Source organism: Centruroides sculpturatus, unplaced genomic scaffold, assembly GCF_000671375.1.
Source record: "Centruroides sculpturatus isolate CEXI.00-Female unplaced genomic scaffold, Cexi_2.0 scaffold674, whole genome shotgun sequence".
NCBI classification, from domain to species: domain Eukaryota; kingdom Metazoa; phylum Arthropoda; class Arachnida; order Scorpiones; family Buthidae; genus Centruroides; species Centruroides sculpturatus.
Genome location: NW_019384968.1, coordinates 401,617 through 419,677, shown reverse-complemented (window position 1 = coordinate 419,677; position 18,061 = coordinate 401,617). Strand labels below are relative to the sequence as shown.

The 18,061-nt window shown below is 35.5% G+C and overlaps 2 protein-coding genes across 3 annotated transcripts; both read right to left on the bottom strand.

Moving 5' to 3' along the window:
- Window positions 1–125: 125 nt before the first annotated feature.
- On the bottom strand, window positions 126–6,544 carry LOC111632548 (lysine--tRNA ligase-like). Its single transcript, XM_023377006.1, has 12 exons — window positions 6,049–6,544; window positions 5,897–5,979; window positions 4,840–4,943; window positions 4,615–4,740; window positions 4,426–4,545; window positions 4,195–4,357; window positions 3,316–3,486; window positions 1,657–1,742; window positions 1,493–1,578; window positions 998–1,124; window positions 787–930; window positions 126–722 (listed from the first exon to the last, which is right to left on the bottom strand). The coding sequence occupies exons 1-12, from the start codon at window positions 6,270–6,272 to the stop codon at window positions 660–662; spliced, it is 1,497 nt and encodes a 498-aa protein (XP_023232774.1). The 5' UTR covers window positions 6,273–6,544; the 3' UTR covers window positions 126–659.
- A 2,512-nt stretch (window positions 6,545–9,056) lies between these two features.
- On the bottom strand, window positions 9,057–17,995 carry LOC111632551 (lysine--tRNA ligase-like). Of its 2 annotated transcripts, none has more exons than XM_023377008.1 (13): window positions 17,902–17,995; window positions 15,130–15,271; window positions 14,539–14,798; window positions 14,386–14,468; window positions 14,089–14,318; window positions 13,034–13,153; window positions 12,793–12,955; window positions 12,550–12,723; window positions 12,393–12,478; window positions 11,539–11,624; window positions 9,599–9,725; window positions 9,390–9,533; window positions 9,057–9,317 (listed from the first exon to the last, which is right to left on the bottom strand). In XM_023377008.1, exons 1-13 carry the CDS (start codon window positions 17,931–17,933, stop codon window positions 9,219–9,221), a joined length of 1,746 nt encoding a protein of 581 aa, XP_023232776.1. In that variant the 5' UTR covers window positions 17,934–17,995; the 3' UTR covers window positions 9,057–9,218. The 2 variants fall into 2 exon arrangements, with proteins under 2 accessions (XP_023232776.1, XP_023232778.1); XM_023377010.1 differs by lacking the exon at window positions 17,902–17,995 and adding an exon at window positions 16,295–16,401.
- Window positions 17,996–18,061: the final 66 nt, after the last annotated feature.

Genomic DNA, 18,061 nt, shown 5'->3' with positions numbered 1-18,061 from the left:
GTGCCGTGTTGCTGGTACCACAGTTTATAGAGAACACAGTCGCCTNATCCGGGATCGGGTCCAGACCGGATTCCAAAATATGAGGATTTCGACTGGCATTTTTATCCTCGTTTCCCAGTATTTTATGGGCCTATCAGTCCCCATTCCCCAGCGTATTATAGGCATGTTCAAAGCTGATTGTTATTAAAATAATCCCCACTTTTCAATACTGAATAGAAATGTCACAGTATTCAAATGCATAACCAATTGGCCAAGAAAATGCCATTTTACACACTTTTACACACACACAACTAAGAGTTTAGGCCATGTAGACTTGAAACAGATTACGATGAACATGGGTTCCGAGGACCATCAGAGTCGAAACGAACAATTGGTAAAATCGGTTGTAGATACCGATTGTCTTAAGTTTGCTACTCGCGTGCAATGGCCTTTTTGGTTATCCTGATCCATTGATGTTCTGAAGTCTCTGTTGTGGTAATCACCAGAGGAACTAAATAATGCAAGACGCGTATTCACAGTAGTAGTTTGTAACTCGCCCGATGAATTCCGACGAGCTATTTCTCGACTCTTCATCCTGAAGTAGTGCCGTATTGTCCGAAAGCAAACAGATTGTCATTAGCATAGATTCGAATTCCCAAGTAGCGCACAGAGCATCCGTTCTAATTTTCAGCCATCGTTTCAAGCGGTTTCTCCGGTTTTATGAGTGGAAAACACAATACTTCCTAAAAAAAGTCATTATATTAGTTAGGTTTTGATACTAAGACAATGTGTTTGATATAAATTTACCTTTATGTTCTTGCAGTCCGTCAGAAGCATGGTCAGTCTGTCGATTCCCATTCCCCAACCCGCCGTCGGAGGCATGCCGTATTCTAGAGCCGTGCAGAAGTTTTCGTCAAAAGAATGAGCCGCTCTGTCGCCTTCTGCCTTTAACTATGGAAAATGTTCGTAAATACATGCTGCAGACACGTGCAACAATAATTAAGATAATTGAACTTACTTTAGCTTGCTGTTCGAATCGTTCCCGTTGAATTACGGGATCGTTCAATTCGGTGTAGGCATTTACAATTTCAAATTTTGCAACGAATAACTCGAACCTCTCCACCAGACCGGCAATCGAGCGGTGCCTTGAAAAGAATACGTATTTTGAAAGCAATCGAGTGAAAATTATTATAGATTTTCCAAAATTCAAACACAATACATTAGCTTCGTTAAGATTTAAAATATTGTTAAACAGAGTTTTAATGGATTAATTAATGTTTCTTTCATCTTTAAAGTTTCTTGCTATGCTTTTAAAGCTTTGGTATCGCCCGTTAATGGGATAATTAACGGGCGATACCAAAGCCACATTTCGGCATTCATTAACATCGAAATGCAGCTCCAATACCACACAAAAATGAATATGCGGGACATAAAGGTTCTTCCAATAACCATTATTATGTTAAAGCAACAAAATAAGAAAAGTTAAATATAACTAATGAATTTGGTTACTTACTGCTTTGCTAGAGGACTCGTAATTTCCGGATGATCGCAAAGAAACGTTGGCTGTATCATACTTTTCTCTAGGAAAACTTCAATAAGCTGCACAAATAAAAATAACAAATTTCGATCAATTCTTTAACCAATTTTAGTGGCATTTTAAATTATTTAAATTGTTACTTTATCTAAAAGTCTTGCAGTCGTTCGAGGCTCCGGACAGAAAATTCCGTGTTTGCAGCATAGTTCATAGATATAGGCATTGGCTTCTGAAAATTAACAAAAATTCTCTTGTAAATTCAACCTACAATTTGTAGATTTACTACTAAACAGCTCTGAAACATGAAGATCCGTGGGAGCTACAGAAGGTTATGCCGAGACCATCGTTATCTCAAAACTGGAACACTTATTGTATGATGCCACAATGTCGTCCGAAGCTCCTACTTTAAACCAAAACTTCACCAGATTTAAGTAGGAGCTTTGGACGACATTCGTGATGTCGTACGTCGCGTATTCTGGCCTTGAGTTAACAATGATCACACTTAAGCCATCCCCATCGACACAAAAAGTTAAAATTTATTTGTTAGAGCTTCAAACGTCTTCTATATATTAATAAAAGATTATTTTCCAAATATTTTAAATTTTTGAGTTAGCCCTTTGGATCGTCACTGCTTTAAAAGTAACATTTAACCTAATTTCTTTGTTAGCCGTTTTTATTTTGAAGCTAATACTCATTCTGTAATTCGTAAAATGACAAAAATCTGAAACGTTATGCCACTTAGCTTTGTACCAAATAAATATTTTTACACTTACTTCACATCTGTAATGCCTAAATACGGGGCCAGTTACTCATAAAAAACCTCCCAGAAAGCATTCCCCTAGGGAGATTGCCCAAATGTTGCATTGCCATAACTTAATAAGACAAAACAATTGTAGGTTTAATCAACGAATGAAGATAATCTCAATTCAACGTCACTCTACATCATACCCATTGGAGGCACGATTCAACAAAATCTGTTGAACCTATATGACTGTTAATATAGAAGAGCAATTGCAGATACAACTGGTATATGTTGTTTTCAAGCCCTATAAGTGAGCTTAGGATGGTGTATCTGCATCCCCTGGAGAGTTGGATTGCTTTTTGAAGGCAAAGAGTCCATACAAAGTGGACATTAGATTCAGTATGTTGGGTTTTTCATACAACAGCTGTGAGATTCAATCTCACTTGTGCCTTTTTTTGTCTACTACCTAGGATTTGAGTCATAAATATTTTGATTGATTATCACAGGTTTATCATTTAAGAACATCATCATTATTACATTATCAAAAAATCTGTAATATATACACACACGTTACTTCTTAATTGTCATTGCTTCAGATTCTTCCAAGCAATAGTCCCTAGAGGGACTGAGTGAACTATCATTGTCTCTTTAGAATGATACCATGAGTGATATGACAAGCTGCAACTTTGCAAAATCACCAAAGGAAATACTCACACGAGTAAAGAAATTTTATCTAACGTCGCACCGAATTAGACTGCAAGATTGAATCTTGCATCGGACATTTGTGAAAATGGATTTTAAATGGGAATTACAATTTAGGCAGGCATATTTGATGCCATAGATGCAGCTTGATCTCGAGGCCACCAACAGTTCTTACAGGGCCCAGGAGTAGACTGGGCCCTTTCTTCCCCTTTCGAATATTTGTTTGTGAACAAATAAAATATCTAGAATGTCTCTTTACGACTCCCCTACATTTTCTCCAGCTTCCCTTCCCTCCCGGCAATCCCACTCATTCTTATCTCAAACAATATTTCAAATCTACTAACAAAATTTATATTACCTGGCGTGTTCAGCGTATCCGGTTTTGGTAATTTTGTTCCCAAGATGTTTTCTAATTCTGGAAACACATAGATTCTCTTGAAAGGTGGAGTAAAATCAATTTCAATGGCTTCGTCCGAATCTTTTGAATGGTAACGAATCTTGTATGATCCTTTGATACGCTTGACCATACCTAAGTGCGGAAAAGATTTTGAAATAAAATTCTACAAGTAATATTTACTAGAATTTCACAGAAAAAGTGCACCACTATGATGCATTACTTGGATACAATTGCGTTTGGAGCTGTCGTGTGATACAAATTCAGTCAACGATAATCTCACCGAATGCGTTCGTACAGCTTAATACCCTCAAAACTAAATTACTACACAAATAAGCGGAGATTAAGCGTCAAGAGTGAATGCTTTAACTGATATAGATCTAAACCTACTTTAAACAAAGAACAGTTTCATTAGAAGTTTGTCAAATATATAAACACAAACAATTCCCATACCGGCGTAAAATGGTCCCTCGGTGGCTTTGTTTTTAGAACATACAACAAACAGTAACAAGATTTTCCAATTATGCAATGAATTCCGAACTTTTTATTAGTCAGAATCCTAAGTGAAAACAAGGAATAAGTAGAAACAGATAGGGAGAGATAAAAAAAGAAATTGTGACTGGAAATGAAGGATTGTAGAACTGATGGTTGTCGTGAGAATGACACTGATAACAGGTCTCTGTAAGCTTCATCTTAGAAAATAAAAGATGTGACTTCCTACAATGAAGCATTCCTAAAGGGACATTTTCAAAGGCATTCACTTTGATAGTCAAGGAATAGAATTTGATACTGCCATACCATATCATATATGCCATTTCTTTTTAAAGAAGAAATTGAACCAACCTGATAGCAAATTCTCAGTCATTGTCATCAGATCATTGTAATCCAAGTAAGCTGCATAAAACTCGCAAGTAGTAAATTCTGGACTGTGATTCGAATCCATTCCCTCGTTTCTGAACTGGCGCCCAATTTCGTACACACGTTCCATTCCTCCCACCACCAGCATCTAAAAAAGTATCATTAATACCATCAAACTGCATCATAAGACTACCTCAAACCTTATAAATACTGCACCTTATGATATAGCTCCGGAGCTATTCTTAGAAACAGATCCATATCAATCTCGTTATGGTGTGTAACAAAGGGTTTGGCAGCCGCTCCACCGGGAACCATGTTCATAATGGGCGTTTCCACCTAAAAAACTATTTAATCAATTGAATTTCGACAAAATTTCCTTTCGAAGAACATAAATGGTTTATTTACTTCCAAAAAGTGTTGCTCGTCGAGAAATTTCCGAATGTACTGAATTATCTCGGTTCTAACGACGAAAATCTGTCGAAGGTGACTGTTTATCAAAAGATCCAGGTAGCGTCTTCTGTATCTCGTTTCCTTTATTAAAATAGTGTAATGCATCAGTAGAAAGATTAAAAATAATACATTTAAAAGTGAAATATAGAATTTTTAGTCCAGCTTATGAAATTAACTCACCAAGTCTTTTAATCCAAAATAACTATGCGGTATCATATGTAGACATGGACTCAATAGTTTCATCTCTACAGGTATGATACTCAGTTCGCCCTTCTTGGACCTAGCTAATGTTACAAAAGAACTAATGTAAGAACTAAAAACAAAATTTTATTTTTAAAATTGTAAAGCATGATATGAAAACAATTAACTCCTTTGCTTCTTTAGCATATTTCGCTGTTTAATAGTATTCTATGGAGTCGTTATACATAAGTAGAAGATACCTTATCTTTTCTGAGTTACTTCGTCTTCAACTGGCTCCGCACATTCGATATTCACCAAATACCAAGCAACATGGATGAGTTACTCATGACTGACATTCAATATTTGCCATTTCTCACACCTTATTAGTCTATTGTGCTGAATCAAAGGGGACAAACAGTCAGTTATTCAGCAATTGATGAATACCAAACATGTGGAGTCGGCCATCCACGAAACTAAAACATTTCAGAGGGTGTCCAAAATGTTACTGTGGAGTGAAAAAGATTTAATTTTTACAAAAAATATTGTATTTTTTCTTACAGTAAATGCCAGAAATGTCCCCAGAAGCCCCAAAATCAGGAGGAGTGTGGTCTGGAGAAGTAGCAGGCTGGATTCCATGGCAGATTATGCAATCTACAAAGAAGTTTTCCACACGCGGGAATGTCTGAGCAAGTAGTAATGATGTCTGTCATGAAGTGGAAACACAGGACGTATAACTTATGAGTCTTGTATGCAATACAATACATATCACTTTAATGTCATTACAAATTTCTCACTGCATGGTAACTTTTCGAACACCCTGCATTATGTTATTATGCAGGGACTTTATGCGTGCAGTACAAAGCAGGGATCCTAGTGTAGTATTTCGTCTAGTTCTCGAATGTAAAAAATGCCAGGTGCCCCTTTTTGTATCTGAGAACTAGACAAAACACTACAGTAGGATCCTGAGACCCAAAAAAATCTCTAAATTTTGTTCTGCCAATAGAATTCAGTCAATAGAATGCAATTTGCAATGTTAATAAAGTCTAATTTCACTCACCGGGATATCCTTTACAACCAACAATATCTCCTCTTTTGATCATGTTATTAATTTCAAAGAAATCCATTTTAGGTGAAAAATATCTAAAAATAAATAATGGTCATATAATCTTCTAGAAAAATATTTAAAGTATTAACATACAAAACACTCACTTGACATTGGCCATAATTTGTATCTTTGCACCGTCACCCCAAAGATCATAAAAAATCAGTTTGCTTCCAGATTCCCTTTTCGAGTAAATCCTTCCGGCAACGGCTTGCACGTCACTCTCCACGATTTCTCCGTTCTCTAATGATCCGTACCTTTCTAAGAAATCTGCTAGACGAATGGTTGTCGAAAACTTATGAGGATAAGGCGGCATTTCGGAAGTTTTCATCTGCGTCACCGCCTGAAGTCTTGTTTTAAAATACTCCTAGAAAGCAAGCGTACGAGGAGTATTAAAAGAGGTAATTTTGTACAAAAGCATCAACTTTAAAGAAGAATTAAAACTATCAACGGATAATATTCATAGGCATAAGTTGTTCGAACATATCTATGAATTGTTCTCCTGCTCAGAATTTTAATAATTTGGGAAGTTTATGTAGATAATTAACAGTTGTTTACAAATATACACATCAAATAACCCGATTCTCGATTAATACCAAATGATCTGCTGGATTGTATCGGGCTATATTATGGCTACTTCCAGAACTTTATAAATTAAATATTAAGTTACTAATTTATTTATATTGTTTTTTACTATTGTACTTAATAAAATTAATTATGCTAAACACATTAGATTTGGATTGTCAGTGCATAGCGTTGGCACATATACAGTAATCTCAAGTTTTACATTACAAGAAGTTCGTCTACAACAGGATTAGCAGGCACAGAACTTTATGAAATTAATGTGATGCAAAACCATAAAATTATTNTTTAAATTACAAAACATTAATTTAAATGAGAGAATTTTTAAAGATTTTACATAAAATTTAAACCTGATAGGAAAAATTTTGGTAAGAACATCAAACTTTCTAGAGATTATGGTCTCAGCCCGCTGCTCGGGAGGATCCGGGTTCGAATCCGGGCGATGCAAACGCAAGGGGTATTTCGTGGCCCTTTGAACAAGATATATATGTATAGGCCTATATTACCGGACCGAAATTTTCTGCTAGTCTGACTCCGTTCATGTTTTTCGATATGTCAGACCCGTTTGTGGGTCTGGCTAAACCCACCAGCGGTTAAGGCGGCAGATTACCTGTCTGGAAACCTGGGATCGTATCCGAGCAGTTCGTAAAACTCCCAAAAATTATTCGCAGAGTGGTCCACTTGCATACGCCCCATTCTTCGCCACTCAGCCGCCCCTATTATGAGCCTGTTAGAAAGGCCTTCTTAATGCTCACGGAGCAGGAAGGCTTTAAAAAAGAAGATAATGAGAATGAAATAGTAAAAATAGAATGTTTTCTCAGAATAAATGAGGAAAAAGAATAGAGAAAACGTTACTGTTTTGGGTTTGAGGAGATCAGGCAATACAACACGCCGGCGTTCTGCAAAGTGGGGATGGAACACGGGGAATTTTTACGGAAAAACTGTAGGCTAGTGTAAGGCCGATGAAGACCTTTGATTATTCACGCGGACTCCAGCAGATGGCGTTAGAAATACAATGCTTTTCTATGGGGGAGGACCATTCCAAAAATTCTCGAAAACGAAGGCAGATAGAACCATGTTTAATAAATTCGAAAAATATCAATTTTTTTCGATTTAGGCTAGTGTAAGTGTCGAAGGCAAGTCTTTTTTACACTGAAATTTTCTCATTAAACTAGTTAAAATCGGTAAAATACAAATTAATGTAGGAAAATTAACCTAAAAACAGAAATTTCTGTATGTCTTCGGGAAATTAGTAAAAATTTTGCAGTAAAAAATGACAAAATTAACCCCGAAAATTGGTAAAACAACATAAGAACACGCTCAAGAAGTCCAAAAATCCCTCTCTTATTTAATAATACGATAAAATTGATATAATCGAGTTAACAATTTACTAAAATGTGTCCAAATTACATTATACCACGAAATTGTTATAAAGTCCTTAAAATTCCCTTAAAATTACTATAAAATTTCCGTAAATTCCCTTAAAATTTCTTTAAGTTATAAAAATTCCCTTAAAATTTCTTTAAAACTTCCGAAAATTCCCTTAAAATGACTTTAAAATCTCCGAAAAATCCCTTAAAATTTCTTTAAGTTGTAAAAATTTCCTTAAAATTACTTTAAAACTTCNGGTAACTATATATATTTAAGAATATGTATAACTTCCTGGTAATGCTCTAACGGGGCCGGGACATGTACCAAGTACTTAAATAAAAATGAATGAATGAATGCTCTTGTGGCGTGCAAGTTTGAGCCACATTTCATATGAATTATAGAATTGATGAAATAAGTCAACACTAAATAATTATCTGCCGAGTGCTGAGAAACTGGCTCCTAATTTAGTTGTTACAAACGTGAACCTGGAAAACTCCACGTGGCCAGTCCGTTGACAAATTGTGAATCCATGACAAAACTACCAGTATTATCCAATTACTACAGGCAAATGTGGAAGGGGCAGCAGATCCATGGGTGCTAGTGGTTTAAATCTATCGCATTAACACAAACGAAATTAAAATTTGTTCTTTCCACCCTGTAGATACTAAGAGCCTTTTTGGCAAGCCTATTATGGGATTGGCCAGACCCACAAATCCAAATGGGCCATCTAGATATGTCAGTCCCGGAGAGGGATGGGATACACATTCAGATGGATCACTGTAAAACTTTCTGGTGTTTTGTCTGTCTAGAATGGATCATCGATCCCCCAAAACATGTCTGCCACCTTATTGCTCGGCCATCAATCTTACCATTGTGGGTTTAGCCAATCTACAAGGGTAGCCAGGTGGCAAGGTACAAAATATGGCATATCCAGGATAGATTATCCATGAAGAAATCATTGAGTTTCTAATCTGGATTCAATCTCAGCCCCCTGGAGTGGTATACTGTCTTAACCACATTGGCCATCAGAGAAAATTATTCATTCTTTCAGTTGGAGAATCAAATCTACAACTACAAATCCAACCATTATCCCCTCGGCATTAATCTAAGCAATTTTTCTATTCAGAACGTTAGCTGCACAGAAGAAATAAAACAGTAACAATAAATTAACATAACTTTTATTTCTATAAGTTCTGCCAAAAACCGGAATGAAAAGTACAAAAGATAAAACTCTAGATTATTTATTTCAGAACAGCAAAGACTTATAAATTATATTAAAATGTAACACTAGATAATGGATGTGGCAAAACTTATTACACTTTCTTCAATTTTCTGTGTTGTTTGCTTCGACCGCCTCGCCGGCCGAAACGTCTCTAGGTTTGTTCGGATCTTCGGGTTTCATGGTAGGAAAGAACAGCACTTCCTGAAAGAGAAAATAACGCATTTGGTGTCTCGAACTTATTTTTTTTTACATATTCTCAACGTCTTGTCATACCTTAATATTATTATTGTCGGTCAGAAGCATGGTAAATCTATCGATTCCCATTCCCCAACCACCCGTGGGCGGAAGACCGTATTCGAGAGCGGTGCAGAAGTTTTCGTCTACTAACTGTGCTTCGTCATCACCTGCCGCTTTATCCTGCAAAATGTTTAAAATGTTAAACAATACAGTAAACTTTTTGTTTAAGTTAAAGGTTTGCATACCTTTGCTTGCTGTTCAAATCTCTGTCGCTGAACCACAGGATCGTTTAACTCTGTATAAGCATTGATCACTTCATAATTCATAACAAACAATTCAAATCTTTCGGTTAATCCTTTGATGGATCGATGCCTGAAAGTTAGATTGATGTTAGAACATTGCATCTTAAATTTTAACACAAAATAAGTTTGGAAGTTTGAATGATGCAATGATCAGTTCTTGCAATAGTTTAGAATCTGCAGCAAAAATACAATGACAAAATTTAATAAAGCAATTAAAAAATCTTGTCAATTTTACTAAAGAATTGGGTGGACCCCACTGCTTATGATTTCAGAATCCTATAAAAGAACTTATAATAATACAGTTGTGTAGTGATACCTCTAACAATGAATGTTGGATGAATACATTTTTTGAGGCAGTTACAACAGGCGTAATGTAGTAGGCTGTGGCTGTTGGTACTGATGAACACCCACCGTACACAAGTACACACAAGGATGGCAAAGATTATAATACCCCATTCTCACAGAGTATTTCAATCTATATTGTGACCAAGGTCGGCGACTATGCCTTGGTGCGACCTCTCTCGACCGTTTCAATCTCGACTGAAACAAGGTTCAATCGCGATCGACAATATGTACTGTACAATACGTGATCAAAGAAGTAAAAACTGTACACATCGCATCGACAAGAGGAGAAAAAAGAGGCAATCAGCAAGGAAACAATAAAATCTTTTCATTCAGCATTCATTAATGTATTTTGTTATTACTATATCATCATATTAATGTCATTTTGCAGTCCTCTTAAACCAGACCAGAGTTCCAGTAAAGACAATTACTGCCACTGAATTGGTCAAGTGTGTACTTTCAATTCATTATCAGCTGCTTTTTTTTTTAATTTGTCACAAGCTAGTTCCTTGCAGTAGCTCCAAAAATGTTAACAGCAGTCTCCTTTCAGGCCCACAACTTTGATTGAGTCACAGAACAAACCATTGGCCCATACGATCCTTTTAAAATAGAGATGGCTTTGCCACAATCTAAAAATATGTTTTGAATCCAGGATTCAAATGTAATGAAAGCAACAGAGTTACACATTACTAAACTGCTTATTTATATTACTGAAAAGAATATCTTTTGCAGACATTACTGTTTAAAAGGTGTAGCATTAATTTGTTTCATGTGATAATTTATTGTCAGAATAATTTTAGAAACGGTCAATGTTTCGCCACTTAGTATTTTGGTCGTACACCTCGAGGGCTTTAAAAGATCAGTCATTTCTTTAATTACTTCCATGCTTTAACTCATTCAACATAATTGAGCATAACAGATCATAATCAAATTGGTAGAAACATCGCATCATACATGCCTACTTAATTTACTTAATGAATACTTCTTATTAACAATACCAAATTCTTCAATTCTTAGTATCAAGTCAATATCCAGTTCTGGTTTAATTTAGGCAATCTGCCAAAGAATGATGCCGGGAGGCCTTCCTGAGTGAAACTGGCCCCTATTTGGATGCTAAACACTGAAATAAAACCCAGAAATTTCCATGTGGCCAGCTTGTTAGTTGGGTGGGTGCAAACCCGCAAACAACCACCAGTATCTGGTGGTTTTATCCACTCGGCCACTGGTGGGCATCTGCTGCTCCAAAGAACCTGGATTTGATTTCCAGTCAAAATATTGAAAATTTTCATGCAAACTTTAATTGAAATACATTGGGCCAAATCTCTCGTTCGGCCCGCTGAGTCAAACTATACTGTGATAACATGAAAAAAAAATGCTCGCAAGAAGAAACGAAGAAATCCAGATCCTCAGAAATAAAAATAGAATAAGATTTAGTTGCGGCAAGAACCAAACATTGTAAAATTACTTCAAAATATACATACAGTAAAACTCATACAGTAAAACTCATTCCACAGATATTTAATTAAAGAAAAATAGCTTACCATTTTGAAAGTGGACTCATAACTTCTGGATGATCACACAGAAATGTGGGATTAATCATCTGAGTTTCTAAAAACTCACTCACAAGCTATAAAAGCAATTCTAATTAAAGTTACTTTTTAAAGGTTTTCAATTCTTATTGTACGTTTCTATATTCAACGGTTGACTCAACAGTGAGAAAACGACGTTTCTAAATGGACCGTTGAGACTAGTGACGTCAGCACTGTTTCACTGTTAATTTCAACGGTGAAACGACCTGAAAGATTATTGAGCATTCAACAAACTAACATGGCAGCTTCCATGAAAAAGTAAATTTCGTTCGTAGAAACTATCCATTCGCTCTTGCTGTGGATGCTGTAATAACAGACAGATTAGTGAACGATCTGTGTATGATAAAACATGTGAACGCACGATTATGATGGATAATTTGGTCAATATTAAGCTTTTTTCATAAACAAACTACCTCCACGACCCACAACTTCTCCAAAATTGATTACGACCGACATTTGGCCCTCTTGAAGTCTTCCTAATGATATAAATATTCAAGAAATTCAAATTATTAAAGGAAGACCCAGCATACAAGAAAATGCTACAGATAAGAGTTCATTTGAATAAAAGGATTTATTGGAATAATGGTTAAGCAAGTTACTTTAATTATTTAGCAAAATAGTCACAATCGTTGCCTTCTCCTTAATTAAGTCGGCCATTGTAAAAAGTGTCCTTTCAAAGAAAACATTTCTTTTTTTTTTATAAACTGTGACGTCAGATTGTTCAATGGAGGGACTCAACGGAAAATTCACTGTTGAGTCAACCGCTGAATATAGAAATGTTAAGTTAAATGGGAACTCCCACTTACTTTGTCTAGGAGCCTCGCAGACGTTCTCGGTGGCGGACATTCGACTTCGTGTTTTATACAAAGGCTAGACAAGAACTCGTTACTTTCTGCAATCACGCAAAGCATTATAAACACACAAACATGTATAAATAAATAATCTATTTGAAATTTTAAATACCTGGCGTGGACAATTTGTCGGGATCTGGTAATTTTACTCCTAGAGCCTTTTCTAAATCGGGAAGCATATAAATTCTTTTGAAAGGTGGAGTAAAATCGATTTCTACTTCTTTACCGGACGGTCCCTCGGGATGATACGTTATTTTATAAGAACCTGTGATGCTCTTCACCATGCCTGTCGAAAAATTGAATAAAATTATGGTTCATTTGACAAAATGCATTGATCCTAGTCGTCCATACTTGCCCGAAATTAACGTTTCGGTGATCTGCATCAGGTCATTGTAGTCTGCATAGGCCATATAAAACTCACAAGTGGTAAACTCTGGATTATGGGTCAAATCTATGCCTTCGTTTCTAAACTGTCTTCCAATCTCGTACACGCGATCGATTCCACCGACGACTAGCATCTAACATAGATCAAACACATTAAATATATAAAAAAATATAATTACTTAAGAAAATTGTATATACAGAAGCATACATACCTTATGATACAGTTCAGGAGCTACTCTCATATACAAGTCCATGTCGAGTTCGTTGTGATGAGTGATAAAAGGTTTAGCAGTGGCTCCTCCGGGAATCACATTCATCAAAGGAGTTTCAACCTGAAAATTATATAGAATGTGAAACAGTTGGCAACTTCTGTCCTTATATATCCGCAAACTGACAAATGCATATGCTGTAAAGGTAACCCATCATAGAGAGCAATCTTTGCTCACAATTTGCCACGTGATACTGCTGTTGTCACTTTTAGAGAATGCCAACTTAGTAAAAGACAAGTAACATTAGAGCAACGTTGCCTAATTTGGCAAAATTTTCAGTCAGCTTGCAATTTGGCAACAATGTTTTCTATACTACTATAAATTTATTCAAAGAATAATTGAATTTTTTTCTGGAGTTGGGCCTAGGCAAACCAGACAATTACAACTGCCTAGATCCCAGTTCCAAAAGATACTGGTAAATTGGTTTGTAAATTTTTATTTCTTTATATTCAAATTTAAATAGTTAGTGAACAAAGTGAATATTCTGTAAATCTGTAGTCCGCGGAGCACGGTGCTCCGGAAACCACTTCGAGTGTTCCATGAAAAAATGAAATATACAATTAAAAATTGTTGCATGGGAATGTAATCAGCAAATGCTGATGAAGTCATATACTTGATTACGCTCTTGATTTTAAAAAGTTTGCCATCCCAGCTTTAAAGCTGACGTATTGCGGAAAAAAATGTCAAAGTTCAGCGTTTCCCCTTCAAATAAAATTTGAGAACCATGGCTCTAAACCAACGAGTTTTTGGGCTTTCATTTATTACCAACACCCATAGAAAATGAATGGAAATGAGTATTAGATTGAACTATATCGGCAGAATTCATTATCGTATCATCTCATCTCTAGTATACAGCATATTTTACCTCATCCAAGCCAAAGGGAAGCCAATAAAGGATCAATTTTATTACAAGAAATTAGTTTTATACAAGAGTTCCTATATAAAAGATGATATAAAAACCAGAAAAGTATAATTTGAAACAAGATGAACTTTCTTACCTCTAAAAATCCTAAACTGTCAAAAAATTTTCTGATATAGTTTATGATTTTTGCCCTTGTGATGAAATTTTTACGAACGTAATCGTTCATTATCAGATCGAGATACCGCTGTCGGAATCTTGTCTCTTTATCTTTCAATCCGTAATGTAGGTGAGGAAGCATGTGAAGACAGGGAGTCAATAACTGTATTTCCGTAGGAATAAGGCTCAGTTCGCCCTTCTTGGTTTTACCTGAAATTCGGGAAAATTACTTACTTATATTTTAATTGCGCCCAAACTCTGACTATGCGAAGCTTACCTGGGTGGCCTCGGCATCCGATAATATCGCCCCGTCGCAGTTTGCCATTTATTTTATTGAATTCGTCTTCTGAAGAATAATACCTAAATTATATACAGAAAGATCAGAAATTAATATTAAAAACAGAATTTTAATCGTATTTTATCTACTTACATTGCATTGGCCATAATTTGAAGCTTGGTGCTTTCTCCCCGAAGATCGTAGAATATTAATTTTGTACTGGATTCTCTCTTTGCATGTATTCTTCCTGCGATGCTAACGGTGTCATTTTCTACAACCTCTCCGGTAGCTATGTGCTGATATTTCTCGATAAAATCGGTCAATGATATCGAAACATGGAATTTATGAGGGTAAGGATTCTCTCCCGCAGCTTTCAGTTGCGATACGGCTTGTAGTCTGATCCGATAGTACTCCTGAATTTAAAGAAATGACAGTAATATGTATCGAAACAAAATTTCCTCAATTCATTTTCAAAGAAGCATTGTTTAATCTGAATGAACTAGCCACTGTAGCTACTCTGCCATGTTTTCATATATAATTATCTGTAGTCTATGCTATTTTAAGAACGATTAAAACTGATTTAAAATGGCTGCATGACACGATTCAGTTCGTTCATTGGAACTGTGTCAATTAGCCAACTTTGCACCGCCATGTTTACGCACAAATTGCATCTCGTTATTCTAGTTTTACCGATTTCTATATCTTAATTTATTAACTATCTCATAAATACATTTAAAATGTTACATTGGGATCGATTTCTCCTTCATCTTGACCACCTTCTTTCTTCTTCTTAACGTCCTGATTCTGCTGCGCGGCCTGCTTCAGTTTCTCTTTCTCGGCCTTCTCCTTAGCTTTCTGCTCGGCCTTCAGGCGACGTTTCAGTTCGCTAAAATTTTTGATAGACTGTTTAATCAGAGCATAAACAAAAAATTACAAATTTAAGCTTTAAATATTTCGATTAATTTAGTCATTTCAATGGAGTGACTTATTCAAGCTATTTTTCTCTGTATACATACAAAACATTGAATATTTTACTCACTGACAATCAATAATTGAGTGAACTAAAATTCTAACATTATGCATCAACACTGCTTATAATTAATATAAATTTTAGTCTCTCCATCCTGTGGGTAACTAAAAGTGCATTTTGAGGCCATTGTGGACCTGCCAGAACCCACAATGTGCCCGAAGAGGTGACAAAACATGGGTAAAGTTTTCATCTCGGGTGCCATATGCCACTTCCATATCTCCACTCGGTCGATCAGAATTCTTATTTTCGACTCTGAAGATGGACAAGATGCATCTAAAAGCACTTAGATTATAGAAAATTTTGAAATACTCCAGAAGAAGCAGGTACTTATTGTAATTTCATGTGAAAGTATGGAGTTTAATAATAAAGTTTAAATAAATAGTACAGTTTTAGAAAGCTAAATAGTTAACATTTTATGCAGATAAAGATTATTCCAATTATTCTTTAAGAGACATTTAAATAAATAATTTTACAGACGGTTATAATTTAGCAGACAAGTATCGAATATCGTTTATGTCAACTAATCCATTTATATTAGCTGTTATAAATAAACATTTGCATCAGATTATGCAATCACACACTGAAAACGAAGGCAACATTAATACAGCCAGACACATGAGCAAGTATACAGCTTCTAGCAGACAAAATAAAATTTTGTATTACGTTTGTTTGGCTGGTCGCACTGATCTGTAACAATGTAAATTGTTTAGCATTCAAATCAATTTAATTGTAGTGTCATGTAAGATGTTTTCACGTTGAAGTAAATTCAATTGTTTTTAATAACAAATACCTAATATTAAAAGTTCAAAGTACAAGGTTTTATCACCATATAAATATTAATAAATTCTAAACTGGTTACTAAAAAATAAAACACTTAACTGATAAATCATGGGAGGAAATAGACAGTATTTGCAAGGTAATTGGTAAATGGCATTCTTCATTTTAATTTTCATTGTTTGACAGGCCTTCATTTTATAAATAATAATGAAAAAAACAATGATAACTCCAAATTTTCTATATTAATATAATCATATAAAAATAGAGAGCTTTGCTGCTTCCTGGGCATTGGCATTCTAGACAGAATCTATTGAATGACCCACTAATTACTATAGTCTTGATAATGGGTGCAATACCTAGTAAAGTGACTTTAATAAACAAGATAAGCAAACCAATGACAGTCCATTTCAAATGAAATGAACTAAATCATTGGTTTGCTTATCCTGTTACTAGACAATGTGCCTACTGCCTGTCGTTTACAAATGTCAAGCAATAGGTAGCTAACAAAGTGGTGACATAACCACTTACCTCTAGTCAGATTGCTTTATATCATTTGGTATTAATTAAAAATTAGGATAGTAGATTTATTGTTTATATACAGGGTCAAGATGCTCTGACCCCCAAGAGTCATGCAAGTGAATCAAAATGAAAACTCAAATGTGCACGTTCCGTCCTTCTTTGAAGTTTAGTAATCCTTAATGTCAGCGCACTTTGTTGACAGTAAATCCTAAGTCAAGCCACCAACTATCAAAGATACAGTAATCACTATTGGGTGTTGAGAAATCTTTTTTCAGTAGACTGGCAGGAAAAGGCATACCAAGAGAATCTCTTGACAGGCAAGCCATACTCAAAGCATACTCATAGGAACAAAAGAGTCAAAGGAACCATACGTTTACAAGCGACACTTCACAAGATACAGACCCCGAAATCGGGTCAAGCAAGATCGAGAGTCGCATTGCTCCACCAAGACTACAGCATTTAACTATTTATCTCACTAGACCGTTCATGGAGTACTCGATGTTATACAGTTTTAGGGGGTGTGGGGGCTTGCTTCCACCCAGGTGCCGCAGCACAAGCAATAGTAAGCACCAAAGCGCACGACTATAAGCGGAACGTCGGTCAAGGCGAGTGATAACGAACCCTGACAACGAACAGGCAGTATACCAATACACATTGAAAATCGAACTTCGGAGGCGAATATCTCGCGAAGGGTTACACATACAGGTACGGTTCCGCTTAACTTTTTTGCTCGTTTTGGGACGTACAATTTTTGGGGATGCAAAACCCCTCATTCAGAACTTAAATCTTACCAATTAAAATATAAATTTATGTACCTAAGCAAGAAATATTTTATTTTTTTCCTATTAATAAAGAAATGAATGATTTTGGAGCTAATTAGGACAAAGATTTTGGTTTAAGTTTACATAGATATTATGAAACTTTTAAAACGAGTAAATATTTTAATTTGCAGCCGACATCTCAATAACTTGCAGTCAAAGGACAAGATAAAGTTCTACCTATTTTTTGTTTTTCTTTAGTTATGAATGACAATAATTGTGTGGTGCATATGGATGATGCAATGTTTGGCTTATATAATCAAACACCATGTAAAGTTATGAATAGGCACTTATAAATTATAAAAATATTTAAATTAACAACTTCTAAATGATCTACGTTCGATAATTGTATATTAAATTCATTATACTCACTTCTTGCTTAACTTTTCCCCGGTTTCCGCCATTGTCACTAAAAAATAATCAACCACATGGACTGACGGAAGCGTCCTCTTTCGGATAAAATTCCCTTTATTAAATAATAAACAAATAATTAAATATAAATTAAATCGGAAAGTATTTCGATTATAATTAC

Coding starts and splice junctions, on each gene's coding strand:
- LOC111632548 (XM_023377006.1), bottom strand. CDS start 6,272: ATGAAAACTTCCGAAATGCCGCCTTATCCTCATAAGTTTTCGACAACC. Junction 1,579..1,656: donor CTGCAAGACTTTTAGATAAA/GTAACAATTTAA, acceptor TTATTTGTGCAG/CTTATTGAAGTTTTCCTAGA. Junction 931..997: donor GATTCGAACAGCAAGCTAAA/GTAAGTTCAATT, acceptor CATTTTCCATAG/TTAAAGGCAGAAGGCGACAG.
- LOC111632551 (XM_023377010.1), bottom strand. CDS start 16,386: ATGAAGGCCTGTCAAACAATGAAAATTAAAATGAAGAATGCCATTTAC. Junction 14,319..14,385: donor CGGATGCCGAGGCCACCCAG/GTAAGCTTCGCA, acceptor CCCGAATTTCAG/GTAAAACCAAGAAGGGCGAA. Junction 12,956..13,033: donor CTCCTGAACTGTATCATAAG/GTATGTATGCTT, acceptor GATCTATGTTAG/ATGCTAGTCGTCGGTGGAAT.